We start from the raw sequence: 22,702 nt of genomic DNA on the forward strand, positions 1-22,702 counted from the left end.
TGGATCCTGTAATGGCCCACAAATTTAATACCAGAAAAATGAGCACAGGTTTCTGAAGTCACCTCTGTGACGTTGGCTTGTTTTATACCAAGAGAGGATTCCCCATGCCCCTCACTCCACTCAGCTATGGAAAAAGAAACCTTTCTGATATGATGGATGTGAGCTTGGAGAGAAACACACCCATGCACATGGCCTGGGGAAGTATTGTTTGTTTGGAGCTCCGATGCCATTGTTGGAAGGGCAGACTGAAGCAGGATTGTTTCGTTTCAGCAAAAGCACAAAGGCTTTTGTCCTCAGCACACAGAAAGGGCCTTTTTTGTGATTCGTGCTGTGAGATATTTTTAGTTTTCTTTGCATTTAGTTAAGAAAGGCACAAGAATAATAGTGCAAATAAAAGCAGAATGACCCTATAAAAAGAGTGGGTTTTCTACCTTAGAAAAAAAACTCACTGCATTACATGGGATGCTCAGCTTGTAGACTGGCTGAGGTAGGGACCACATCCTTGTCCTGTGCTCAGTGTGCTTTTGTCACAGAGAGACGACTCTTCTGACACCTCCTGGGACAGGTGAGTTGCAGCCCCTCCAAAAAACTGAGAGAATAAAGAAACAAAGACCAAAAAAGTTTAAAGGTTAGCTTGTCACAACTGTAATTCAGTGGATATGAGATCTAGATATTTGATGTTCCATTCTCGTTGGTGATTCTCAAAAAACTGACATGATCTCTCCAGGCCCATCATCTCAGCAGGGTACTCACATCCACGCCCTGTTACCCCCTGTTCTGCAGCATGGTCAGACTGTTCTCTGTAGTGTTTGGGGTTGTGCCTCATGTTCCCTGCAAGACTCCCAACAGTGGCCTGGATATCTCTGCCTTTATCCCATCTCTGCCTCCCTCGCAGGCCTCACACTGACCACGCTCCATTCAGGGGCTGATTTCTTCCTGAGGTGGTTTCACTGATGCTGAGTGAGAGAAGAATCCTGGCTCCAGCTCTCAGGCTTCTCTCTGGTGTGAACCAGCTGATGCTGAGTCAGGTCAGAATTCCCACCAAAACCCTTTCCCCAGTCACAGCACCTCAGGGGTTTCTCTCCCATCTGGGCTCTCTGTTCAAAGTGTGTTCAATTTCATACAAATTTTTAGATGATGTGTCTCCTTATTTTCAGCTCAGGCAAAGTCATAATCACCTGGAATAGAGGGAGGAAAAAATTCCACAGATATGATCATTCCCCCAACCACCAGCATTTATGAGAGTGAAAGCCATGAACTGATTTTTCAAATTAAGGGTTCTTGGGTCAAGAGCTTGCAGCCTGGAGTTCATGGGGTCTCATTTTCCATCTGTCACCAGTTCCAGAGTCCTTGACCACTATGCTTGCCTCTTTCTGCTGGTCTGTTCATCATAAAACAGTGTTAAGTTGTACTCCCCAGGCTGTTTTGCAAAGGTGTGATGTCCTCAGTAGATTACATCTTGTACATGACTTTGAACACTCAACAATCCCCTTTGAGAGCTCATGAAATGAGCTACCTTTTATGTGTCTAGGCACCTTATCCAGTTCATGGATATGCTGTCCCTGAAGTTCAGAGATACCAGAACTGGCTCTGGGAAGGCCCATGTTATCCTCAAAGGGTTTATAAGTGGGAATATGCCTAGATTGTTTCAGTTTGGGTCTGGAAGCCCCTGGTGAAGTGCCCAAGCCAATGTGCCCTGGAGGAGCCAGAAGGCACAGAGACCCCTGAATGATTCCCCACAGATCAGATGAGACCTGTGAGCTGTGGTTCAGCATCATCACTGATCCTGTGCTGGTCTTGAGGGTCAAGCCTTGCAGTACAACCTGCACCACACTCTCCAAAATTTCCATCTCCCAGGGGACTTTTTCCCCTCTGTCCTAGCAGATGTGAGCTTCTTGTGTTTTTAAGTACCACTGGGCCTGAGCTCACAAGCATGAGCCAAGTGTCTACCCAAATCACTCTGAACCAGTCAATAAGATGGACTGAGGAACAGCCCCTGGTATTGTCCAGGGACTTCCAGCAAGCTGCCCATCAGCACACAGCCCTAGCCAGCTGTGTGATGGCATTACTGGTTGTGGGACCATTTGGAGGTGAAGCCTAGACTGAGCTCAGCATCTGATTAGACGAGAGACACCCATTCAACATCTCAAAAAAAACCCCTTCCTAACTCTGTGTCCATAAGGTACTCCATTACATTAAGATGTCCTAATGGCCTTAATTACTTCTGATGGACTGGGAAGGTCTGAATGCCACAGTATACTCTATATCTTGGGGGTGTTCTCTGCAGTGGATCCCAAGAGAACCAAAAGATGCCAGGCCCCCAGGCCCTGCTGAGCACAGGAACCAGCATGTTTTTTTCCAGTGCCTAAGGTATGTTGTGGCCCTATAACATCAGATGGTGAAGAGATGACAGTATGACCTTGCTGTGAGACTGGCCCAGCCCACAAGCATCTCAACAGGAGTAAAAGTGCCCCAAAGAACACAGAAGAGGCCAGTGCTTCTCTGCAGGTCACTACATGGGAGCAGGAGATGACAGACAAGAAAGGTTGGTCGCAGGAAGGAGGTGCAATGAGGTGACTTTTATGACAGAAATAATAGGCAACATTTACCTGCTCAACAACTCTTTGAGAGGAAAGATCAAAGTTTTCTATCCAAATGATATTTTGAATTTGAATGTAGTAGTAAAATTAGGATTTGTAAAACTGTAGTACTTTTGTTATCCAAATGCTAAACTTTTTATTCTTATCACCTATGCCTTTAATGGTCTGTGTGATATGCATGGGTGCTTTTTCCTTTATTTTTTAAAAGGATAGATGGATTTTTTCTTTCCAAAGGCTGAGGGGTAGCATGGCAGTCCATCTACTGAGAGATGTCTGGTTAACTTCTCAAGCTTCTAGTGCAGGGGGTTTCACAACCTCCCACATAATCTATTCCAGTGCTGGCTTATTCAGAGAACATTTTTGCAACATCCAGCCTTTTTCTTTTCTCCTGTCTTCTTTCCTTTCCTGGAAATTAAGTTGATTAGATCCTATTGTTGTCCTTCCTGCAGTGTAATCGCTGCCTCTCTTCACAAATACCTCTCATGTGCTGCAACTGCACTATCATGTCCTGCCCTATTTCCAGCCTCCTGTAGCCTCAACAAACCCACTTCCCCCGCTTCTTCCCAGAGATTGTTTTCCAAACCTCTTATCCCTGCAGATGTTCTCCCATGCCTGTGCTCCTGCCTGGACCAGGTTTACTGTTCCCTGCCTGGTTTCTAGGGGTGGTTTCTTGCTTCTCTCCGGCCACGTGCTGGCGCCGCCCAGCCTGGGCACCCCCTTCCCCATTCCCAGTGGCTTCCCGCAGTGGGACTGGCCAGGATTCCTGCTGGGGCTGAGCAGGGATGCTGCGTGGGCACAGGGGGGGGCCCTGCAGAGCCAGGTGCTGGGAGCAGGATGCCAGGCCCCCAGGCCCTGCCGAGCACAGGAACCAGCATGTGCAGTTCGCTCCTCGCACCTCCCAGCCCTGCCAGGAAACCAGTGTCCTTGCCTTGTGGGGTTTGTCCTGAATTCCCAGGTTCAGGAAAGTCACCAGCTCTCTCCTCGGGTGCTCTTGGATCATAAAATCACAGAATGGTTTGGGTCTGAAGGGACCTTAAAGATCATCCAGTTCCAACCCCCCTGCCATGGGCAGGAATACTTCCCACTATCCCAGGTTGCTCAGAGCCCCATCCAACCTAGAGTTGGACACTCCCAGGGATGGGGCAGCCACAGCTTCTCTGGGCAACCTGTGCCAGGGCCTCCCCACCCTCACAGGAAAGAATTTCTTCCTAAGATCCAATCTAAACCTCCTCTCTGTCAGTTTAAATCCATTCCCCTTTGTCACTCCAAGCCATCGGAAATAGTCTCTCTCCATCTTTTATGTATGACCCCTCTAATATTGAATGGCCACATAAGGTCTCCCTGGACCCTTCTCTTCTTCAGGCTGAACAACCCCAACTCTCTCAGCCTTTCCTCATAGGAGAAGACAATTAATTTCTGATTCATTTCTGGTAATGTGTTTTGGAGATTCTCTTAGGAGACAGAGGTCCCCATCTTCTGAGGGATGTGAGCATTTCAGGATCTCCCAGAGAGGAAGGGCTACCAAAAAAAACAGGTGTAGGTCCTGTCCTTCATTTTAGGAGCACCAGCTTCCAGGCTCAGTTGGAGTGAACCAGCCCCACAACTGGCTCTTGACAGTCCTTGTATCAGCTGCTTCAGTGGACAGCAGTGGAAGTCCTGGTCACATGCAGTGTTACCAAATCAAATCCTTATAGTCTAAAGACCCCAAACAGTATATAGAAAGCTCGTTATTACCAATATTCCAATTAATACTTTATTATAAAATTGACACATTCTGCAGTTGTTTATTTTACTTTCTTCCCACCACCCCTTTCCCCGTAAATCATCCTTTTGTCCTTCCCGTGTTCCCAGCAGATTCAGTGACCCCAAACCAAGTATTTTGACCTTCTGCCTGGACAAGATATTCCATGAACTGCCAAACAACATGGATAAGGGCAGTCTCTCCCTGCTGATCCTCCCATGGGGATGCCAGTGAGAGCTCTCTGCTGTACCTGGCCACTGATCCCTGCCTATAGGAGCCTGCTCATCTCTGATTCCTCTAAGTGCTTGTTAAATTTGATTGAAATGAGCCAGTTGGTTACTCTGTGACAAATGGGGTGCTGACAGTGGGATAAAAAAGCCTTATTTCCTCAAGAAACTAGAGGAAAAAAAAACCCTTTATGAGCCTGTCAAAAGTAGATCATGAAATTAATCCCCAAATCTTAAAATACATATTTTTAAAAAAATCAAATAGAGTATCTGAACTATCTTCTGATTTTGAAACTTCTGGGGAGAAATGGACACTCTTAGGTGGTGAATCATCCAACCTATTTTAGTGTCGACCTTAGGAGTAGGTGAATCATGCCCTAGAAATGCTTCTTCAATATTTGAATAAGGGCCTTTTCTTATTTTGTTTGATGGCTTATTCTCAGTTTGTTATTACTTAAAATATTTTAAAATTATTTTTGTTTTTAATACAGAGTTAATCTTCGCTCAAGATGAGGATGGGCTGATAATACACCTTTCTCTGAGAGCTGTGGTTTCAAAAATTCAGCAGTTTCACTCCTGTGATTTTGCAGTTTGTCTTCTGGAAGGGATGTGTGGAATAGAAACAATGAAGTACTAAGACCAAAGAAGACAGAAGCCCAGAGGCGAAAAAGGTGAGCAAGTCAGAATCTGAAACAACACAGTCAGGAAACACAGATGATGTGGTTTCTGTAAAAAGCTTGTTTGTTCAGTTAGAGGGAAAGGGAATTTGTATATGCATAGCTGTAGTTTTACTAACTGTATGTAAAAAAAAAGGCAGATTAATTTATTGGGTACACTATCCAATATCATATTGTTATATGAGATATTATAGGATATCAGATTTTATATGTGTGTGTGTGTTTGTCCTGTTGTAGGCTCCAAACCTGCATGCAGAGGAGCTTGACAGAGAAGAGGCTGTGCACGGACAGTGGTAAGGGGTGGGATAAACAATTTTTTTCTTCCACCCAACGATCCAGCTTTTAAAAGTTGCATCTTTAACCCTTCAGTATAGCCAAGAAACACTTGCAGATGGCAGCTGGCTCCAGGGATGATCCCCTAATGTAAGGATCTCCGTCTACAAAAGTTGAGGATGATTTTTTTCAGTTGTCTGAGTTTTCCCTGGAGACCCTTTCTGCACCAGGGCAGCACGTGCAGCCCCTTCTATTTTGAAATAAGTATGCAGGAGTGCTCTGCCATTGCTCCTGCAATATGTGCCAGGAGTTTGGTGTTGCTTTCTCTGTCTTCCTGCTTTTTCTTGCTTCTTGCTGATTCCATCAGTGTAGGATCATGGAAGGAGCAATGTGGGAAGTGGTTTAACTCAGCAGGACATAGACCTGAGCAATAATTCATGTCCCTGTGTGGTTGTCTCCCAGCCCTAGGCCAGGTTTAGAGGTTCTTCATCACAGACATTTTATTCTCTCTGTTCTATTTGCTTTTCCCTCCCATTGAGCCTTTGTTAAGAGCAACTATTGAGCTGCATTCAGTGTCCTTTTTTATATGTGTTCTTATGAAAGCTGTATTTTAAACCCTATGTTGTATAAAATGTGTCTATAAACTTGACTTATGAAAAGGGTGATAGACTAAGGCATAAAACTAATTTAATTGGGCAGAAGACAGAACTTCATTTAAAATAAATGAACACACTGTTATTACCCAAGTAAGCAGCACCCAAGCTATTCATGGAATGGCATTTGCCTTTAATAAATATTTTCCACAACACATGCAAGTTATTCATGGAATGGCATTCATTTTTAATAAAAGTTTATGTAATGCTGACCACTTGGGACTCCTAGGAATTAAAGATTTAATAAGAACATGGTCTGTCATCTTATTTTTCTTGATTTTTGACCTCAGAGCTATAAAAGTGGTTGTAATGTGGGGTTTTTTTCAGTTCCAGACCCCTTGAACATTTCTATTACATGTAGGCCCTACTAATAAGTCTTTGTTTTTCTTTGTGACCTCTCATAGATCCCTCAGTACTTGTTTGAATGCCCTCCCAAAAAAAATCAGTGGCTTGTAGGTTGAAAGTTTGGGGTATATTTGTGATGACTTCTATTATGGGGGGGTGGAGTGCTATTTTAAAACACAATATAATTGTGGGTGCTTTCGTTGTTGCAGGTACTGATGACAAATCCCCTTTGGTCCCTTTGGCTGTTCAGCCATTAATCTTTGGGAAAAGTGAGTGGCAGGAGCCTTTGCTGGAAGTGGCTGTGGGGCACAGCAAGCCTTGGCCAGGAGGAGCAGCAGATATTTTGCCGACTGAGTCATGGTATTAAATGTGCTTTTTACAATTACTTACAGTGAAATTCACTGTAAGAGTGAAGCAGGTCGTTGGTATTTAAGCTGAACCAGAGTTGTGCAACTTCAAGTGACTCTGCAGGAGGTGGGTTCCTGTGATAGGTTCCTCATCCAGGGCTATGAAGCTCTTCCAGGCAAAACATGTCCTTGAGGTTACGCCTTTTCTTTCACTTCTTCTTGCTTACCTAGAAAACCTGTATGTGTAACAATTTGAGAGGCTTTTAAAATTTCCTAAATAAAATTATTCATTGATAAGTAAATGCCTCAATGGAAATACACGTATTTTATTTTAATACATAACATGTAATTAGAAAACCATATAATAGTCTATTCTTTGAAAGAGAAAGGAGAATTCTGAACTAAGTTTCGTGGCAGCTGATTTTGCAGTAGTATTATGTGCAATATTTTTGGTTTATACTGCAGGGCAGGGGTAAGAACTCTTTCTATTTTTAATTTTGTGTCTTAATGATATAGATAATTCACAGTAGTTTCTTTTGTATTTTTCTCAGTTGGCTGTGCCAAATGCAGTCAAACCATGAAATATGTGTATTATTGTGGGATGAGACACAGCATGAAATGGATCATCAATATTTAAACTCTGACCTCTAAGTTTGATAAAACAACGTCTTAGATCAGGTGTTTAGGTGTTAATAATAATAACAATAATAATAATAAACACACAAAGCTGAACTTTCATTTTACTCCTTCTACTATTAACTTTACAATGGATTTAAAATATTTGTTCTAAAGTGTTTCTTGCTTTCAGAAAAAGGCTATATGCAGGTTTTTTGCAAAGGAAAATGTGAGATTTACAGCTGAAATGGAAGTTTATATGCAAAGGCATTTTTTCCCCTGATTTATTTATGTATTAGTTGGTTTAGGTAGCATTGCTTTATCTAAATCTTGTACAATATTTATTAGTGAATGTTAACTACTCAACAATCCTAGGAGCAGAAGTAGTGGGAGAGGAATGGAGACTCGGTCCTTCAGCTCAGAATATAATACTATAAAGAGTTCACATTGGATCCCATTTAAATTAAATAACTTATTTTCCTAAAGAACTTCTAGCCAGTTTTCTTCCCTTTCTATTTAATTTTTCAGGGTTGTTTTGGAGTTTTTTTAACTGCTTGTCATTCCTGGATGCAATTCTGAGATTAAAAAAAGCCAGTATTTGCACAGCTTTTTGATTTCTTGGGACCATTTTATGATTCCCTGTGAGAGCTTAGGTCACGTGTAATTCCACAACACTCATGAAAAGCAAGAGAATGACTGTACATAGTCTTTAGAAGCCACAAAATACCTGTGTGAGTCAAAAAACCCTGCCCAAGGAAGGGAAAACTCTTCACTCACAAGTAATTTCTAAATGACTTTATACAAATGTGGGAAGTCATGCATTTATCCTTGGTGATCTCCAAGAAAAGTCCTGTGTCTCTGCAGTTTCTCTTAGGCTGAGAAAATAGGTGCTGCAGCTGATGGGAGAGTCTCTGCTAGAAGATGACAGGCTGTTGGGAAAGACAGTGAGCAGAACACTGCACTGCATGGCAAGGAACAAGGCTGGCAGCCACATATTTCTGGCATGAGCCAATTTTCTCTTTTCTTGGAAGAGCCAATACAGCCTTTGGCCAGTGAGGTATGTTTTAGGTGTGACTCCCAGTCACGATTCTGTTTAAATCGACTTAATTTTAAGATTTTTCAAATTTTCAGATTTTTCTTCTCAATTGATAGATAAATCAAGGGTTAAAACAAAACAAAACGGGACTTTTATTAGACTCGGTGCATTGTCTGGGAGAACCTGCAGGACTCAGCCTGCCTGCCCTCTCCTGCAGGTAAACAAACCAAGGGATCCTCCTCTGTGGCTTTAACAGCACCGAAATGTTTCCAGCTCAATTTCTTTCCTCTGGCCTGAAAGTACTTCTGGGCTGGTTTACCTTTGTCAGTCAGCTTGGCTTCTTGGGGACCACTTTGCCCTCTTTCTTTTAAAAATTCTGCAGTTTAAGAGATTCTCTTTTCTCGTTTCATCCCTTTCCGCACACACCCCTCCCACGTGCCACAGCTGAATGCCCTCCCCATTACAGGCACTCAATGGCAGGTTTAACTGCCCTGTTAGAAGTAGTTCCCTGTTGAAAAGGGGACAAAGGATGGATGTTAATGTGCTTTTTTGCCCGGCAGTCAGAAGGATTGGTTGCGGTTTGGTAAGCACTGGCCTGCTGTCAGAGCGATTGCACCACAGAGTTCACCTCCAAAAACACCACCATTTGAAACAAAGAGATGCCTCGTGTTTTCCCTCTTAAACCTATTTCATGCCTCCTAAATCCATAATAAATCACCTAAAAAACAGGCAGTTGCCTTGGATGCCTTTCATACTGGAGCCTGCAGTCAGTCCAGCCCTCAAACAATTGCCAGTTTTCTGGCTTGTCTTTGCTTTGGTTTCCACAAAATATCTGTGACTGATCTTTCAATATGACATTTCCCTTTTGGTTCTGCCCAACCAGACCTTGCAGCAGCGACTCCCCGGGTAAAGAGTAGCATTCTTGCACTCTCAGCTACTCCTGTGCTTCGTGCCAGACCACTCTCCCAAGGCTGCATTTCTAAAGGGATAACATGCCAGTATTCCTCATAATCTTCTCATGATCTTCCCTTCCACTCCACTCTGGTGAGACCCCCCCTGCAGTGCTGCCTCCAGCTCTGGGGCCCAGCACAGCAAGGACATGGAGCTGTTGGAGCAAGTGCAGAGAAGGGACACCAAGATGATCAGAGGGATGGAGCAGCTCTGCTGTGAGGAAAGGCTGAGAGAGTTGGGATTGTGCAGCCTGGGGAGGAGAAGCTTTGGGGTGACCTAATTGTGGCCTTCCAGGACCCGAAGGGAGCCCACAAGGAAGATGGAGAGAGACTATTTCCAAGGGCCTGGAGTGACAGGACAAGGGGGAATGGCTTCAAACGGACAGAGAGGAGGTTTAGATTGGATATTAGGAAGAAATTCTTCCCTGTGAGGGTGGTGAGGCCCTGGCACAGGTTGCCCAGAGAAGCTGTGGCTGCCCCATCCCTGGAAGTGTCCAAGGCCAGGTTGGATGTGGCTCTGAGCAACCTGGGATAGTGGAAGGTGTCCCTGTCCATGGCAGGGGGGTTGGAACAAGATGATCTTTAGGGTCCCTTCCAACCCAGACCATTCTATGAATCTATAAATCTTTTCTGTACTTCTGCCTTTGGATGGAGCAAATTCTTCATCTAATAATTGTCCCCACCATTCCTCGACTACAGCAGCACTTGCTTGGGCACCCTATGGAATGAGTGTGTCATATACCTCAGGAAGTGATTTTAATTGACCAAACGGATTGGCTGCTTCTGAATAAATCTGTAGATTGTTAATTATACTTTCCACCTTTAAATTATGCATTAGAATTACTACCTGTCTTTTGTTAGTGATCAGTATTTAGCATGTGTCTCAGGCATGATATTTCACCATTATATTATGTGTCAGCAGAGGGTGATTAATTGGAATTTAAGCTCTTTTTTTTTTTTATGTCTATCATTAAGTAGCACAGAAGTAGCATCTTCCAGTCATTTCAGTTTCTGCTTTGGATTGAGGTGTACCCACATTCTGAAATCTCTGCTGTCTGCTCTTTGTCTGGGGCAAGAGGCTGCAAGGGACAGGACCTTGCAGACACAGGACCTTCCTGCTCATAATAAAGCCCCCACTTCTGGGTGCTGGAGGAGGCACCAGCTGGTTTTGACCTGCTACTCTGAACACAAAGACAAGATGCTTTTCCCACAGAGGGCAAAGACAAGTCCAGGGTAGGAGTCCCTGAGGGCACAGGAGGAAATCACTCCTGACTCCCCATCCCCTCCCTTGTGCTGCCTGTGGAACACACCACTGGGGCCGGACAAGAGAAAGTAGGAGGGAGCATCCCAGCAGCAAAAGGCTCAGGGAAGAAGACAATGAAAATCAAAGTCTATCTGTGTTAAATCAAACCATTTGTGCCAAGAAAACTTCCATGCCAGAGCAGCAGCCCATGAGACAAAGCCAAGCTGCTACAATTTGGTTTTGACTTTTATTGGTTTACCCAACCTGCAAGTGTGGATGAAAGAGAGGCTGAAGCAGTCAGGGCTACCCTGAATCCCAGGGCACAAACATGACCACACCACTGTTTAGCAGAGCAGAGAAGGTGCCCCTTGGTTCTTCTGCCACAATTCTTAGCATTTCAAAGCAAGCCACGTGTTGCTTTAAAAGGCCAGCACATCATCTCCAGAGCATTTTCTAAGCCCATTTTGCACACCTCTGGCTGCTCCTGGCTGTTGTCCTGGCAAACTTTGATCTCTGCAGGACTTGACCTTTAAGTGTACAGGCTGGCAAAGCTGCAACAGGTAGGCAAGCTGTGAGGAACCCTTGCTGCTTTACCTGCCAGCAGACTTGTTCAGGCTCCCTGCGTTCGGCTTCCCCTGATTCCTGCAGAAAGGTGCAGCTAAACCAGACACAACAGCATTTCCTTCCTTGTGAAGCTTCCTAGGCCTTGTTTCTTGCATAAGTAGTAGGAGAGGTGGCTGCAGAGAAGTTTAAACAACAGCTGCCAGGCATTTAAAGCAATATCTCATGATTGTGCTTTCCCATTTGGTACTGGTGATGATTAAACTCATCTAAGCCTCTCCTCCACTTCCCTCCTTTTCCTCCTGTCACACTGACACAGCTGTTGGTGTGTCTCTGCAGTGGATTGGATCAGGAACTGACCCAGCTAAAAATAACCAAGGGTAGACTGGAGAACTTGTTACTCTTCAGCTCCTGAAACTTCCCAATCTGCCTCAGGCTGGAGTTGCACCCACAGCAGGCAGAGGACGGGGGGTAAGTGACCACTGGGACACGTGGAAGAGGGGATGAGGGACACTTGTGCTGCTTCTGAAAGAAAAGCAGGTGGAACCAGAGCTTCAGTGGGATGAGCAGAGCAGTACACTCCTCAAAGGCACTTAAGAGACGGGCACTGATTCCACCTGTGTGATGTGCGCTTGGAAAAGATTCAAAAGCTGGATCTCCTCTGGAAATATGAGCAAAAAAAGGTAATTTCTCCTCAATGCCCTTGTTCTACTTTCTCTTAACTTGCTGCTGCTCCCCTCAGTCTGCTGTTTGATGAAGTGGTGGCAACACCACCCGCCCCGGACTGCAGTTTTCCCACTCTTGTGCCAACCCTGCTGTTTGTGGAGCTGTGCTGAGTATTGGATCAGGGAAGCAATCCAAGTTAAAAATAACCCAGCGGGTGGCTGGGGATGGCAGGAGCTTTACCCATCCCATGTAATCTGCTGCCACAAGTCAGTAAGGGCTGTTTGCAACTGCTGGATGTCATGAAAGCCCAGCCTCGGAGACACCTGTTCAAGACAGGGAATGGGAACTCTTCAGCCTTGGGACCCTTGGGAATGAGGAGGCAGGAATCCTTTGCCCATGTTCATGAGGGACAAGAGAGCAAACCTCACTGTGCACAGATGCCAGCACAAAACATCTTCACACAAGCTTTACTTAGCAGCTCTTCACCTGATGATTTTGGAACAAAAGTTAGCAGCAGCGTGCACTGTTCAGCTGATGGATGTTCTTTATTCTTTGGATTAGGGAGAAAGCTGCCATGATTTTCAAGTGCTGGCAGAGTTCTGCAGATATGGGGGCTGTGCTAGCACCAAGAAAGGGAATAGAAGGTCCTTCTTCACAGACATGAATCCAATAGCTCTGTGGTAGAGAGTGAAGTAACAATTTGTGGATGTATTCCAGAAGAATTCCTTTTCTTCTCTGCTCTACAGAAGCACTGCCAGGGCTGTGATGCATCAGCATTGACCTACATGATCACAGCAGCAGTGACATCATTTTCACCCACTCACAGGCATGGAGGGAAGCATCTGTATTATTCATACTCTCTTGCATTCCAAGCCATGTCTGGGTTTCTTCTGGCATCTCTCTTCAGTTCATGGTTCATGCCTCCTGGGCTGAGTATTTTTAAACACCAGTCATTTCCTTTTTCTCCCCCTCCTACTTCTGACTTGGCACTTCACTGCTTCCCTCCCTAGGAATGCCCCTGCTGGGAAATGGCTGGCTTGAGCACTGATGGCAAAGAAGGTGAAGCATCAAGAGACGCAGAGCCTGAGGAATTTCAGGATCTTCTCGGGTTAAACTTAATGAGAAAGGAATTCACTTTTTCTCCACATGCATCAGTGGCTCGGTACACAGTGAGATGGAAGGTGCAGGTGAAACCCACAGTCACATTAACATGAGAAGCTACATCCCATGTTTGCCGAATGAAAGCAAGGGCCTGAAGCTCAGGCAGGATGTGGCTGCCCTAAGGCAAACCTTGAATGCTTTCACACCAAGCCCTGTGCTCAGAACAGGCCTGACCATGCCAGGTAATTCCTTAGATTTAAGGGTCCAGAACAAACACCATAATGTTTTTCCATCTTCTTTCACCTCTCTAAGAATATGAGGACTTGTGTTCAGTGATTTTAATTCTCTATCTAGACACAGAGGGAATTGTTCTGTTCTACCCCCTACCCCCTGCATTCCCATTTCTGCTTCCCTTCTTGTAATAATTGTTAAAATTGTTTTCAATAAAGCGTCTTGTGGTTCCTTTTTGACCCTAGGTTCACATAAAGGTTTGATCACCTGTCCAATGAACTGGGAAGATGCCTGCAATCTCTCTACTAATGCACACTAAATGTAAACTCTGTTTTTCCTGTTTTGCTTGGTATTTCTGCCTGCCTGAAGGCAGAGAGAAATCAAAGGTCAGCTGTTAAAGAAATCGGGCAAGAAAAGAAAGCAGTTGACCAGCAAAGAGCATCTTCTTAAGCACAACAACCACGTGCAGAGCTGTGGGAAGAAACTTCTCAGCCCCTGTATTAGGAAAGATCTGCTAAGGCTGGGAAAAGGAAAGTCCAAGGACATAACATAGGCCTGTCCAAAGCTCTGCCATCTGTAAAGGCAGAGTTCTGCATCCTTTGAGGTGATTCGGGGTAAGCAAAGCGAGGCTGCTCTTTTGTGAGGGGAAACTCTGACAGAACAGGGAGTGACACAGAGAAGCCTCCTCTGTGGTTCTGTGCTTAAAGATGGGAGGGCACAAACACCTGAACCAGGGCCAGGCAGAGCTCAGCAGGCTGTGGGGAAGGTCAGCTTGAGGGAAAGACACAGCAGGCACTGCCCAAAGCAGCACATGACCAGCAGCAGAGCAATTGCAAGAGCTCTGGAAAGCAAAACAAAGTAAGTCCAACTAAGTCCACCACAGGGTTTGCTGTGGTGGCAGAGTTATTTTGAACAGCCTGGCCCTGTGGCTGTTTGGACAAGTCTCTTGGCAACAAGGAAACACATGAGTTTGCACATCTTTGCATCCATGAGGATGTCTTGACCTGGTATGTCCTGCTTTAATCAACAGATGCTTTCATCAGGTTTGGCATGGAAAGGATAAAGGCCCTGCAGAGCCTGGGACACAAAAGTGTAAGCAGCAAAGCAAAGTACTCCAGCAATGCCTCTTCTGGCCTCCCTTTGCTCTGTCTCCTGAAATTTCCTGTATTTCCTTTTTTTTTCAAAGATGGGGGCTCCTCCTGTTGTGTCTCTGGCTAGTCAGACCAGTGTTGTCGGGGTAAAGGGAAAGCACAGCCAGAAAAAAGAGTCTCCTGTGCATGCAGGGACACTTTTGTTTGTTTGATGTATCTCAAAAAATATGTTAGAGATAACACGTAAAATATTTCTTAAAATTTATTAAACACAGAAAAAACACACCTCTTTCCCAAGATCAAAAGAAATCTGTTTTCCCAGCCACAAATAATGAAGCAAAGAAGAATTTTAGAGTAAAAGAAGCTGTATTTCAGTGATCACTGTTACATATATTTTTTTCAGCAGGGGACTGGAAAACTGGATCCCATATAACTCAGGTGGAAGAACTGGGAAAATAATCCCCTCAGAACAGCTGCAGCTCTGCTAGAACCAGGTTCAGGTACCACCAGGATGGTCTGTCACTGCAGAGTAAAAAAGACAAACCACTTTCTCTCATAAAGGAACGGTGAGCAAGGAGTGCCCTCCTCTGGCTTTTCAGATTCTTGCAGAAATGTCAGAAAATAAAGACCAATTCTAAGAATATCCCTCAAACTCCAGATTCTTGGGACAAGAAATTGATGCCCGGGAGATCATTCTGGGGAGACAGAGAGAAGGGAAAGGAGGGGAAGGAAGGGAAGGGAAAGACAAAAGGGAGGGAAGGAGGGAAGGAGAGAGATGAGATAACAAAGAACACCAGGGTGACAGATTTTATTTCAGAGACATCATTCATCCATTTGTCTACCTTAGGTATTTCTGAAGTGCCACAGTCCCACTGCAGTTTTTAAGCACACCAGGAATTTGCAGCATTCTACACAGCTCCCACAGCCGGTGGGAGCATCTGGGCACCAGCTGGTGACCACAGGTGTGGGATGGGGTGTGCTAGGGATGGTCTGCTGGAATTACAGCAGCTAATTTGCATTTTCCAGTAGCCTCCCACTATGACCCTGGGGGAGCAGAGGGCTGGTAGAGAAGCCAGCAAGCCTGGCTGCTGTGAGAGGGAGCCTTCTGGTTCTTGCCTTTTTGCACACTCCCACTACCTTCTGAATTTGGCTTATCAGTGCCCACAAAGTGATTAAATCCCTGGAAGAAGAGGAACATACCCTGTAGCTTCTGCAGTAGCAAAAGAAGGGTTGGTACCCAGATTCTCCTCTCAAGCTACATGAGCACAAACAGTAAAGGGCAGCCAGGCCAGGGGAAATGAATTATTTCAGCCAAGTGACACTGAACAGGGAAAACCAACAATGGATGTGGAAAGGAACTCTAGTAATGTGCTTACACTGGTGAGCAGTCCAATCCTAGCTGCTAGTGAACAGCTGGGAACCCTAAGGCCACTGTGATTTGGCATAGTTTAGAATAAGTTAACAAAGACCTTAGAAATAAATGCACGTCAACCCTTTTCATTTATAGAGCACTGCTAAGTACACACAGCACTTCACAAAGCACGTAGGAAGGAAAATAAACGCTCTGAGAGCTGGTGTGAAGGGGCAGACACCCAGAGGTGTGACAAAACATCTGCACCTTGGCCACGTGGCAGGTGGCATCTGATTCCAGTACCAGGGAAAGAGGAGGATGCGGCCTTGGGATGCAGAACTACCCACTGCAACCACTGCACTCTTTCTGTCCATGCCTGGGGTGCGCTGGGAGGAGGTGACTGAAAAGGGCAACGTGGGCCAAAGGCATCACTTTGTCCATCTGTACCTGGTGTAGTGACACCCTTGTCCACCCCCTTGTACCTCAGGCACGTTTTGGACAGGCCTGGACCAGGATGACCTTGGATGACACCCAGAGCACACCTAGGGATGCTGCCTACCACGCGTGCCCCTGCTGGTGGGACAGTAGGTAGTAGTGGCGAGTGAAGCTCTTGCCACAGTGGGAGCACTGGAAGGGTTTCTCCCCAGTGTGGGTCCGACGATGACGAATGAGGGTGGAGTTGTCACCGAAGCCAGTCCCACACTCGGCACACTTGTAGGGCTTCTCCCCGGTGTGGACACGCCGGTGGATGAGCAGCTTGGAGCATCCTTGCGCCTCGGCCGGAAACCGCGGCGAGAAGCCTTCTCCATATCCCGGTGTCTGGGAAAAGGGACACGTCCCCGTCACACCCCGGAGGAGAAGCTGCCCTCTTGAAAAAGTCCCCACAGGGCTGGGCTGCCTCCAGCCCATTCCGCTGGAAATCCCCCTCACTGTCACTCATGCTCCCATCACCTGCCGGGACACAAGGATGCTCCAGACACACCGACACGTTCACTCAGGGCCCGCTCCCGCTCCTCTCCACGGCCCCGCCAGGTGCCGCGTCCTCCCACCTGGCCCCATCCCGGCTCCAGGGCACCGGAGGCGGTGTCGGGTCCGGCTCCATCCTCCCTCAGTGTCACCCACACGCTCCCGAGGGGCCGGGCCGGGCAGGAGGAGACGGGGCGGGAGCGGCGCACTCCCGGCCGGCCCTCCCGACCCGCCCTCTCCATCGGGAAACCCGCTACGCATCCCGGCCCCGGCCCGGCGGGACCGCACAGCCCGGGAAAGCTGGGCTGGGCCGGGCCGGGTTGGGACCCAGCTGGTCCGGGCTGGGCTAAACCCGACTGGGGGGCTCCGGGAGCGGGGAGGGGGAGGCGGTCCCGCCCCGCCGGCGCTTCCCGCGGCTCCCGGTGTAACCCTTCCGACCCCGGTCCTGCCCGGGGCGCTGTCACAGAGTTACGGTCATGGAACCACGGAATCAGTCAGGTTGGAAAAGACCTCTGAGATCAGCGAGTGCAACCTGTAACCGGTCCCCAGCTTGTCAGCCAGTGACTCCACCACCTCCCAGGGCAGCCCCTTCCAATGCCTGACCACCCTTTCTGTGAATTCTTCCTGATGTCCAACCTGAACCTCCCCTGGCGCGACTTGAAGCCCTTTCCTCTCGTCCTGTCTGTGGCTGCCTGGGAGAAGTGCCCGACCCCCACCTGGCTACGACCTCCTTTCAGGTAGTTTTAGAGGGGGATAGGGTCTCCCCTGAGCCTCCTTTCCAGGCTAAACACCCCCAGCTCTCTGACCAGCTCCTCATCAGACCTGTGCTCCAGACCCTTCCCCAGCTCTGTTCCCTTCTCTGGACACTTCCAGCCGCTCGATTTCCTTCCAGCAGTGAGGGGCCCAGAACTGGACACAGGATTTGAGGTGTGGCCTCACCAGTGCCCAGCACAGGGGGGGACAATCCCTGCCCTGGTCCTGCTGCCACACTATTGCTGATCCAAGCCAGGTGCCACTGGCCTCTTGCCCCCCTGGGCACACCTGGGCTCATATCCAGCCACTGTCACCAGCACTCCAGGGCCTTTCCCGATGGGCACTTTCCAGCCCCTCTTCCCCAGCCTGGAGCTGCAGGAGGTTGTTGTGGCTGAAGTGCAGGACCCAACACTTGGCCTTGTTGAACCTCATACCACTGGCCTCAGGCCATTAATCCAGCCTGTCCAGATCCCTCTGTCCCTACTGCCCCAGGGTTTGGGCCCTGCCCTGTGCCATGCCCCATTCAGGACTGGGAAGGAACAAGGAGAGGCTGGAGCAGGTGGCTGACCAGGTGCCATTCCAACACTGGTCACGTAGTAGTGGAAGGTGTCACTGTCTCTGGCAGGACTAGATGATCTTTGAAGGTCCCCTCCAACCCAAACCATTCTGCAATCCCCAAACTTCAACACCTGACATGTTCCCAAACTGCTCTATAAATGAGGAATGGTGGCTCTTTTGATGAAACTCAGAGCGCATGGCAAAAAAAAAAAAATAAAATATTAAAAATTTGGACTTACCAAAAGGTAAGAAAGAAACATAAACTTTCATGAGACTTTCATACAGCTGAGTCACATCATTTGAAAGTACTGAGTCAACCAAGAGAATTGGACACACCTATTTTTAGCTTGGGATAAAAAGGTTTGCTGAACCTGAACTGGCACTTGTCTCTGTATGCTTAAATCCTGGCCTGAATATTCATTAAAAATTGACTATAATTTTTAAATAATCAAAGCTGAATGCTTATGTTTTTCACAGTTATTCAAAGCCGAAGAAACAAAAGTCTCTTTTGTGCTTTGGGGTCCCTGAACAAACTTCAAACTTTTCTGTCTGACCTGATATGGTGGGAAAACAGTTCTGTTGTCCCCACCATCCATGCAGAATTTTTTTCTGATTTATTCCCAGCCCTTTTTAAATGGCTCTGTCAGAACATTTACCCAAATGCTGCTTCATTGAGGTAAGTGTTGACCTCGGACAATTAGCCATTGCAGGAGAGAAATTAAGTTCTGCAAATTAGGAAGATGTGTCCCACGAGATGGAAAAACAAGAGGAAGGACCACTGAACTCCATACCCACAGCATTCCCGGTATAGTCAGCTGGAGGAGGAGAAAGCCTTTGCTGAAGTCCTTCATAGGGGCTGTGAGAAAGCTCAGCTTAAAATCTTCGAAAATAAATCTTAAGGAGCAAGTGGTAAATGGGAAAAATGTGGTAGCAATTGTGTTCAGCCTGTTCTCTGCTATCTGGAGACCTGGGAAATAATCACAGGTAGGGAACCTGGCATAAAATTGTCAGTAAGGCAGCTGTAAGGAGTACAGAGAGAGAAAGATTAGGTTAATATTTACATGCGAATGCAAAAGAAGATGCTGATCCTAGGACAGGACAACCTTGACCTCACAGAGGGTGGAGGCACAAAGGGAATGCATATGAAAAACAAAAAAGGACCTGTAGTTCTTTGGGAATGTGTTATTTCTGTTGCTCAGAATACATACTTCCACGGACTGGCATGGCTGGAGGAAATGGAAATGAATCCAGTCACTCCCTGGGTAAGGAAAAGCTGGGAAGATGGCCAGGGATGCATCGCTAAATCTTTGAAATATAATACTCACAGAGGTGAGCGTCATCAGGATAACAGCAATAAAAGGGTGGGAGATGGCTTGTTGTGAATAATTAACAGTAGTTTAATTAATACCAAAATAATTTATAAGAATTTTAATCATAGTCTAAATCACCAAGTGAGCAAATTTGAATTAAGTAAGCAATGTTAATCATATTTAGTAGGCATACCTTTAAAGGGCTTTCCTCTCTGAAGGAGAGATTGATTCTCATTGTTTGCTGAAGATTCAGAAAGCTTAAAATAAGAATAATCTTTTCATGAAATAACTCTTTTTTTTGTTAGCAAGGATACACTACATATACACACAAGGAGTTCTGTAAATTAACATGACTTTAATTATTTATTTAACCCACATAAATTTGCAGTGTCATGATTTTGTAAACTGTTGAATCGCACCCATAGCTCCTGCAGCCACCCAGGGAGCCCAATGGCTTGGGAGAGGAACTGCTGGGTGGTAGTTCCTGAAACTCCATGTGAAAGGATGACCACTATGTCCAAGGTGCTCTTGAGCTTCAGGTCCTGTCACTGCAGCAGTGGCTGCTGCATGTTCTCTCTCTGTTGCCACAGGGCAGGTCTTCCTCTTTGCTGTCCTTCCTTACACATGGAGACATGGAGCTCCTGGAGTGGGTCCAGCGGAGGCTGCAGAGATGATGCAGGGACTGGAGCATCTCCCTGAGGAGGAAAGGCTGAGGGAGCTGGGGCTGTTCAGCCTCCAGAGGAGACACTGAGAGGGGACCTCATCCATGTGTGTCAGTGTCTGCAGGGAGGGGGCAGAGGATGGACCAGGCTCTGCTCGGGGGTGCCCAGCAATGGCACAAGAGGCCACGGGCAGGAACTGATGCCCAGGAAGTTCCAGCTGAGGAAGAACTTCTTTGCTGTGCAGTGACCGAGCACTGAACAGATTGCCCAGAGAGGGTGTGGAGTCTCCCTCACTGGAGATATTCCAGAACCATCTGGACACAATCCTGTGCCATGTGCTCTGGGATGACCCTGCTGGAGCAGGGAGGTGGGACGAGATTACCCACCGTGGTCCCTTCCAGCCTGACCCATTCTGTGATTCCACTTGCCAAGCTGCACCCAGCAGGCACGAAAGCCCGTGGAGACAACCCAGCACCTCTGCAGGAGAACACTGTCCGTCCCCAACAGGGACACGGAGCTCCGTATTCGCTCCGTGCGGGTGAACCCAGCGAGGAACGTGGACAGAGCCGCGGGGATGGAGCCACGAAGTCACGGGAGGGCACCACGCGGAGCAGCCAAGGAAAAGCTCCCGCCGTATTCCCAGGCGGTGTCGGTGCCGAAGGGCGATCCCGAGGAGCGCCAGGTGCTCCCGTTCCCCGCGGGCCGGGCGGGAGCGCTGGGATTGCCGGGAAGAGCCGCCGGCACTAGGCAGAACCAGCAGCAGGCCCGGCGAGAGCCAAGGCCAAGCCCCTGGAACAGCCCCGGTGGGAGGGCAGGGATGGGCCGGCACCGCCGGGAGCGGGTCCCGGAGCCCCCTGGGATGGGGAGGGGGCGGAGCGGCCCCGGCGGGAAGGAGCCGCTCCCGGCAGATAAAGGGTGGCGGGGTGGTGTGGAGGCTGAGAGGTGAGTGGGATTTGGGATTGGTTGGTGTTTCTCAGGGACACTGAAGGTGGAAAAAGGTGCTTTTAATCACACTGGTCTCTGGATTAAGTTTGCAGCTCACCAAAGTCCAGGTCTTTCCCGAGGGCTCCCCTCCCTCTCTGCCCAGAGATTCCCATGTTCTGGTTTGCCCCTTTGAGGCTGGGCACTGCCAGAATGTGTTGAAAAGGTGTCTGCCCCTTCCCTCTTCTCCCATCTGCCTGGAAAAGGTTTCACACTCCACGTCTCCTCTCCTCTTCCAGATGGAGCCAACAATGGAGTCCATCTTTTCTATATTCCAGAGCCCCGAGAGCAATGATTCTGCAGGATATCCAGGTGAGATGTAAACTTTTGCTCGTTGAATCCTAGAGGAAGGCGTGGGGCTCCACCACGTGGTGCCAGAGACATTGCATTCCTTCTTCCCAGCTGGCTGCTCTGCCCTGGAATGCTGGGATGGGATGGGATGCCGTGCCAGGCTGTGGCAAGGCTGCCAGTGGTATTCCTTGTTTCTTTCTGCTGGGGGTTTCTAGCGCCCCTTTTAAAACAAGGCAAGACAGTTCATTTGGAGTGAAGGGAAGCATCACACTTCTCTTTTCCAGGCTTTTCCACGGGTGAGGAGAGTCTGAGGGAGCTGCATGGCCACCTCCAGAGTGCATGACTCCCCAGCACTGGTTGTGGGTGGGAATGGAGGGTTGTTTGGTTCCCGTTTCACTGTTGGAGACCTGGGGTCTCTGCAGGTCCCTTAGGGAATAACCAACCTCGTGGTTGTAGTGTAAGGAATGACTGGTCCTGCCAGGGAGAGTCTTCTTCGTTCCTCTGGGAGAAAGCTGCCTCTTGGGTGCAATTCCTTAATGTAAGGGACAGGACTCCCTCCCTCAGTAGGTTGGTTTGTTTGTTTTATGGCTAGTATTTACATCTTGGGAGTTGTGGCCATGTAAATAGGGAGCATTTTGCCCCTTCAAGGCCATGTTAGTTAAGAATTTCTTGGTGTCGTAGAGGTAGGACTGAAACTGCACTGCAGAGTTTCATCTTCAATGTAGAAACCCTGGTTTGGGTTTGTTGTTTGTTTTTTTTTTAGTGGAGTAACAAACCTTCTGTGTTAAATGTTTGAGTAATATTTTAAATGCCAGATCAGAGTGGGAATTGCTAGGTTTTCTATTTGAATTACTTGTAAACATCTGAAGGTGTTTGCAAAAATCAAGCTTGGCTAAGTTGCATCAGGTGATCCTTACAATTCAGTTAATGGTGAACTGATGTAAATGTAAGATCTAGTCAGCAGAGTAAGATAACAAGAAGTCACTGTAGGGTGTGTGATCATTCCCACTCATTTGTGAAATGAATGGGTTGGATTCTTTAGGAAAGAAAGGCTGTGTTTGAATGTTTCTGGTGAGCTTCTTTGGAATGTAGTTTATTTAGCTTGTCATTGCAAGGAAAGTAGGTGTGCTCTAGCAGAGATGAAAACAGATAGTAAGAGTTAATTGGGAATTAATTTTTTTATCAATAAAGAGTCCTTTGACTTCTGATGCATAAATGTACAGTAACTTTATAGTAATTACAACTGTTCTTGTGCTAATTAGGGCAAAACCCTGATGTGCCAACCTGTAAAGACCTGATTTAATTTTTTTCAGTAAGTAGAAACTAACATAAGTGAGAAACAACCTAAAGCTCCCTGTTGGTTTTGCCTACTGAGGTTCAGTGGACTCTTTGGTGCTGAATGATCCCCACCTAAATACCCACCTTTAAAACAGTGTTCGTACTAATTTAGCAAGGCTGGAAAGCTTTTGAGCA

General features: G+C 47.0%; 1 protein-coding gene across 1 annotated transcript in view; it reads left to right on the forward strand.

Annotated features, from left to right (window-relative positions):
- The first annotated feature begins 17,092 nt into the window (after positions 1 to 17,092).
- Positions 17,093 to 22,702, forward strand: part of LOC113976203 (zinc finger protein 397-like) — a 9,062-nt gene continuing 3,452 nt past the window's right edge. The window contains exons 1-2 of the mRNA XM_027701159.1: positions 17,093 to 17,172; positions 21,178 to 21,250. Of these exons, the coding sequence (XP_027556960.1) occupies positions 21,178 to 21,250 (73 nt within the window). The 5' untranslated portion in view covers positions 17,093 to 17,172. The remainder of the gene's footprint in view (positions 17,173 to 21,177; positions 21,251 to 22,702) is intronic.

The sequence above is a fragment of the Neopelma chrysocephalum genome, unplaced genomic scaffold, assembly GCF_003984885.1.
Source record: "Neopelma chrysocephalum unplaced genomic scaffold, ASM398488v2 Primary Assembly neopelma1_149, whole genome shotgun sequence".
Classification (NCBI taxonomy): Eukaryota; Metazoa; Chordata; class Aves; order Passeriformes; family Pipridae; genus Neopelma; species Neopelma chrysocephalum.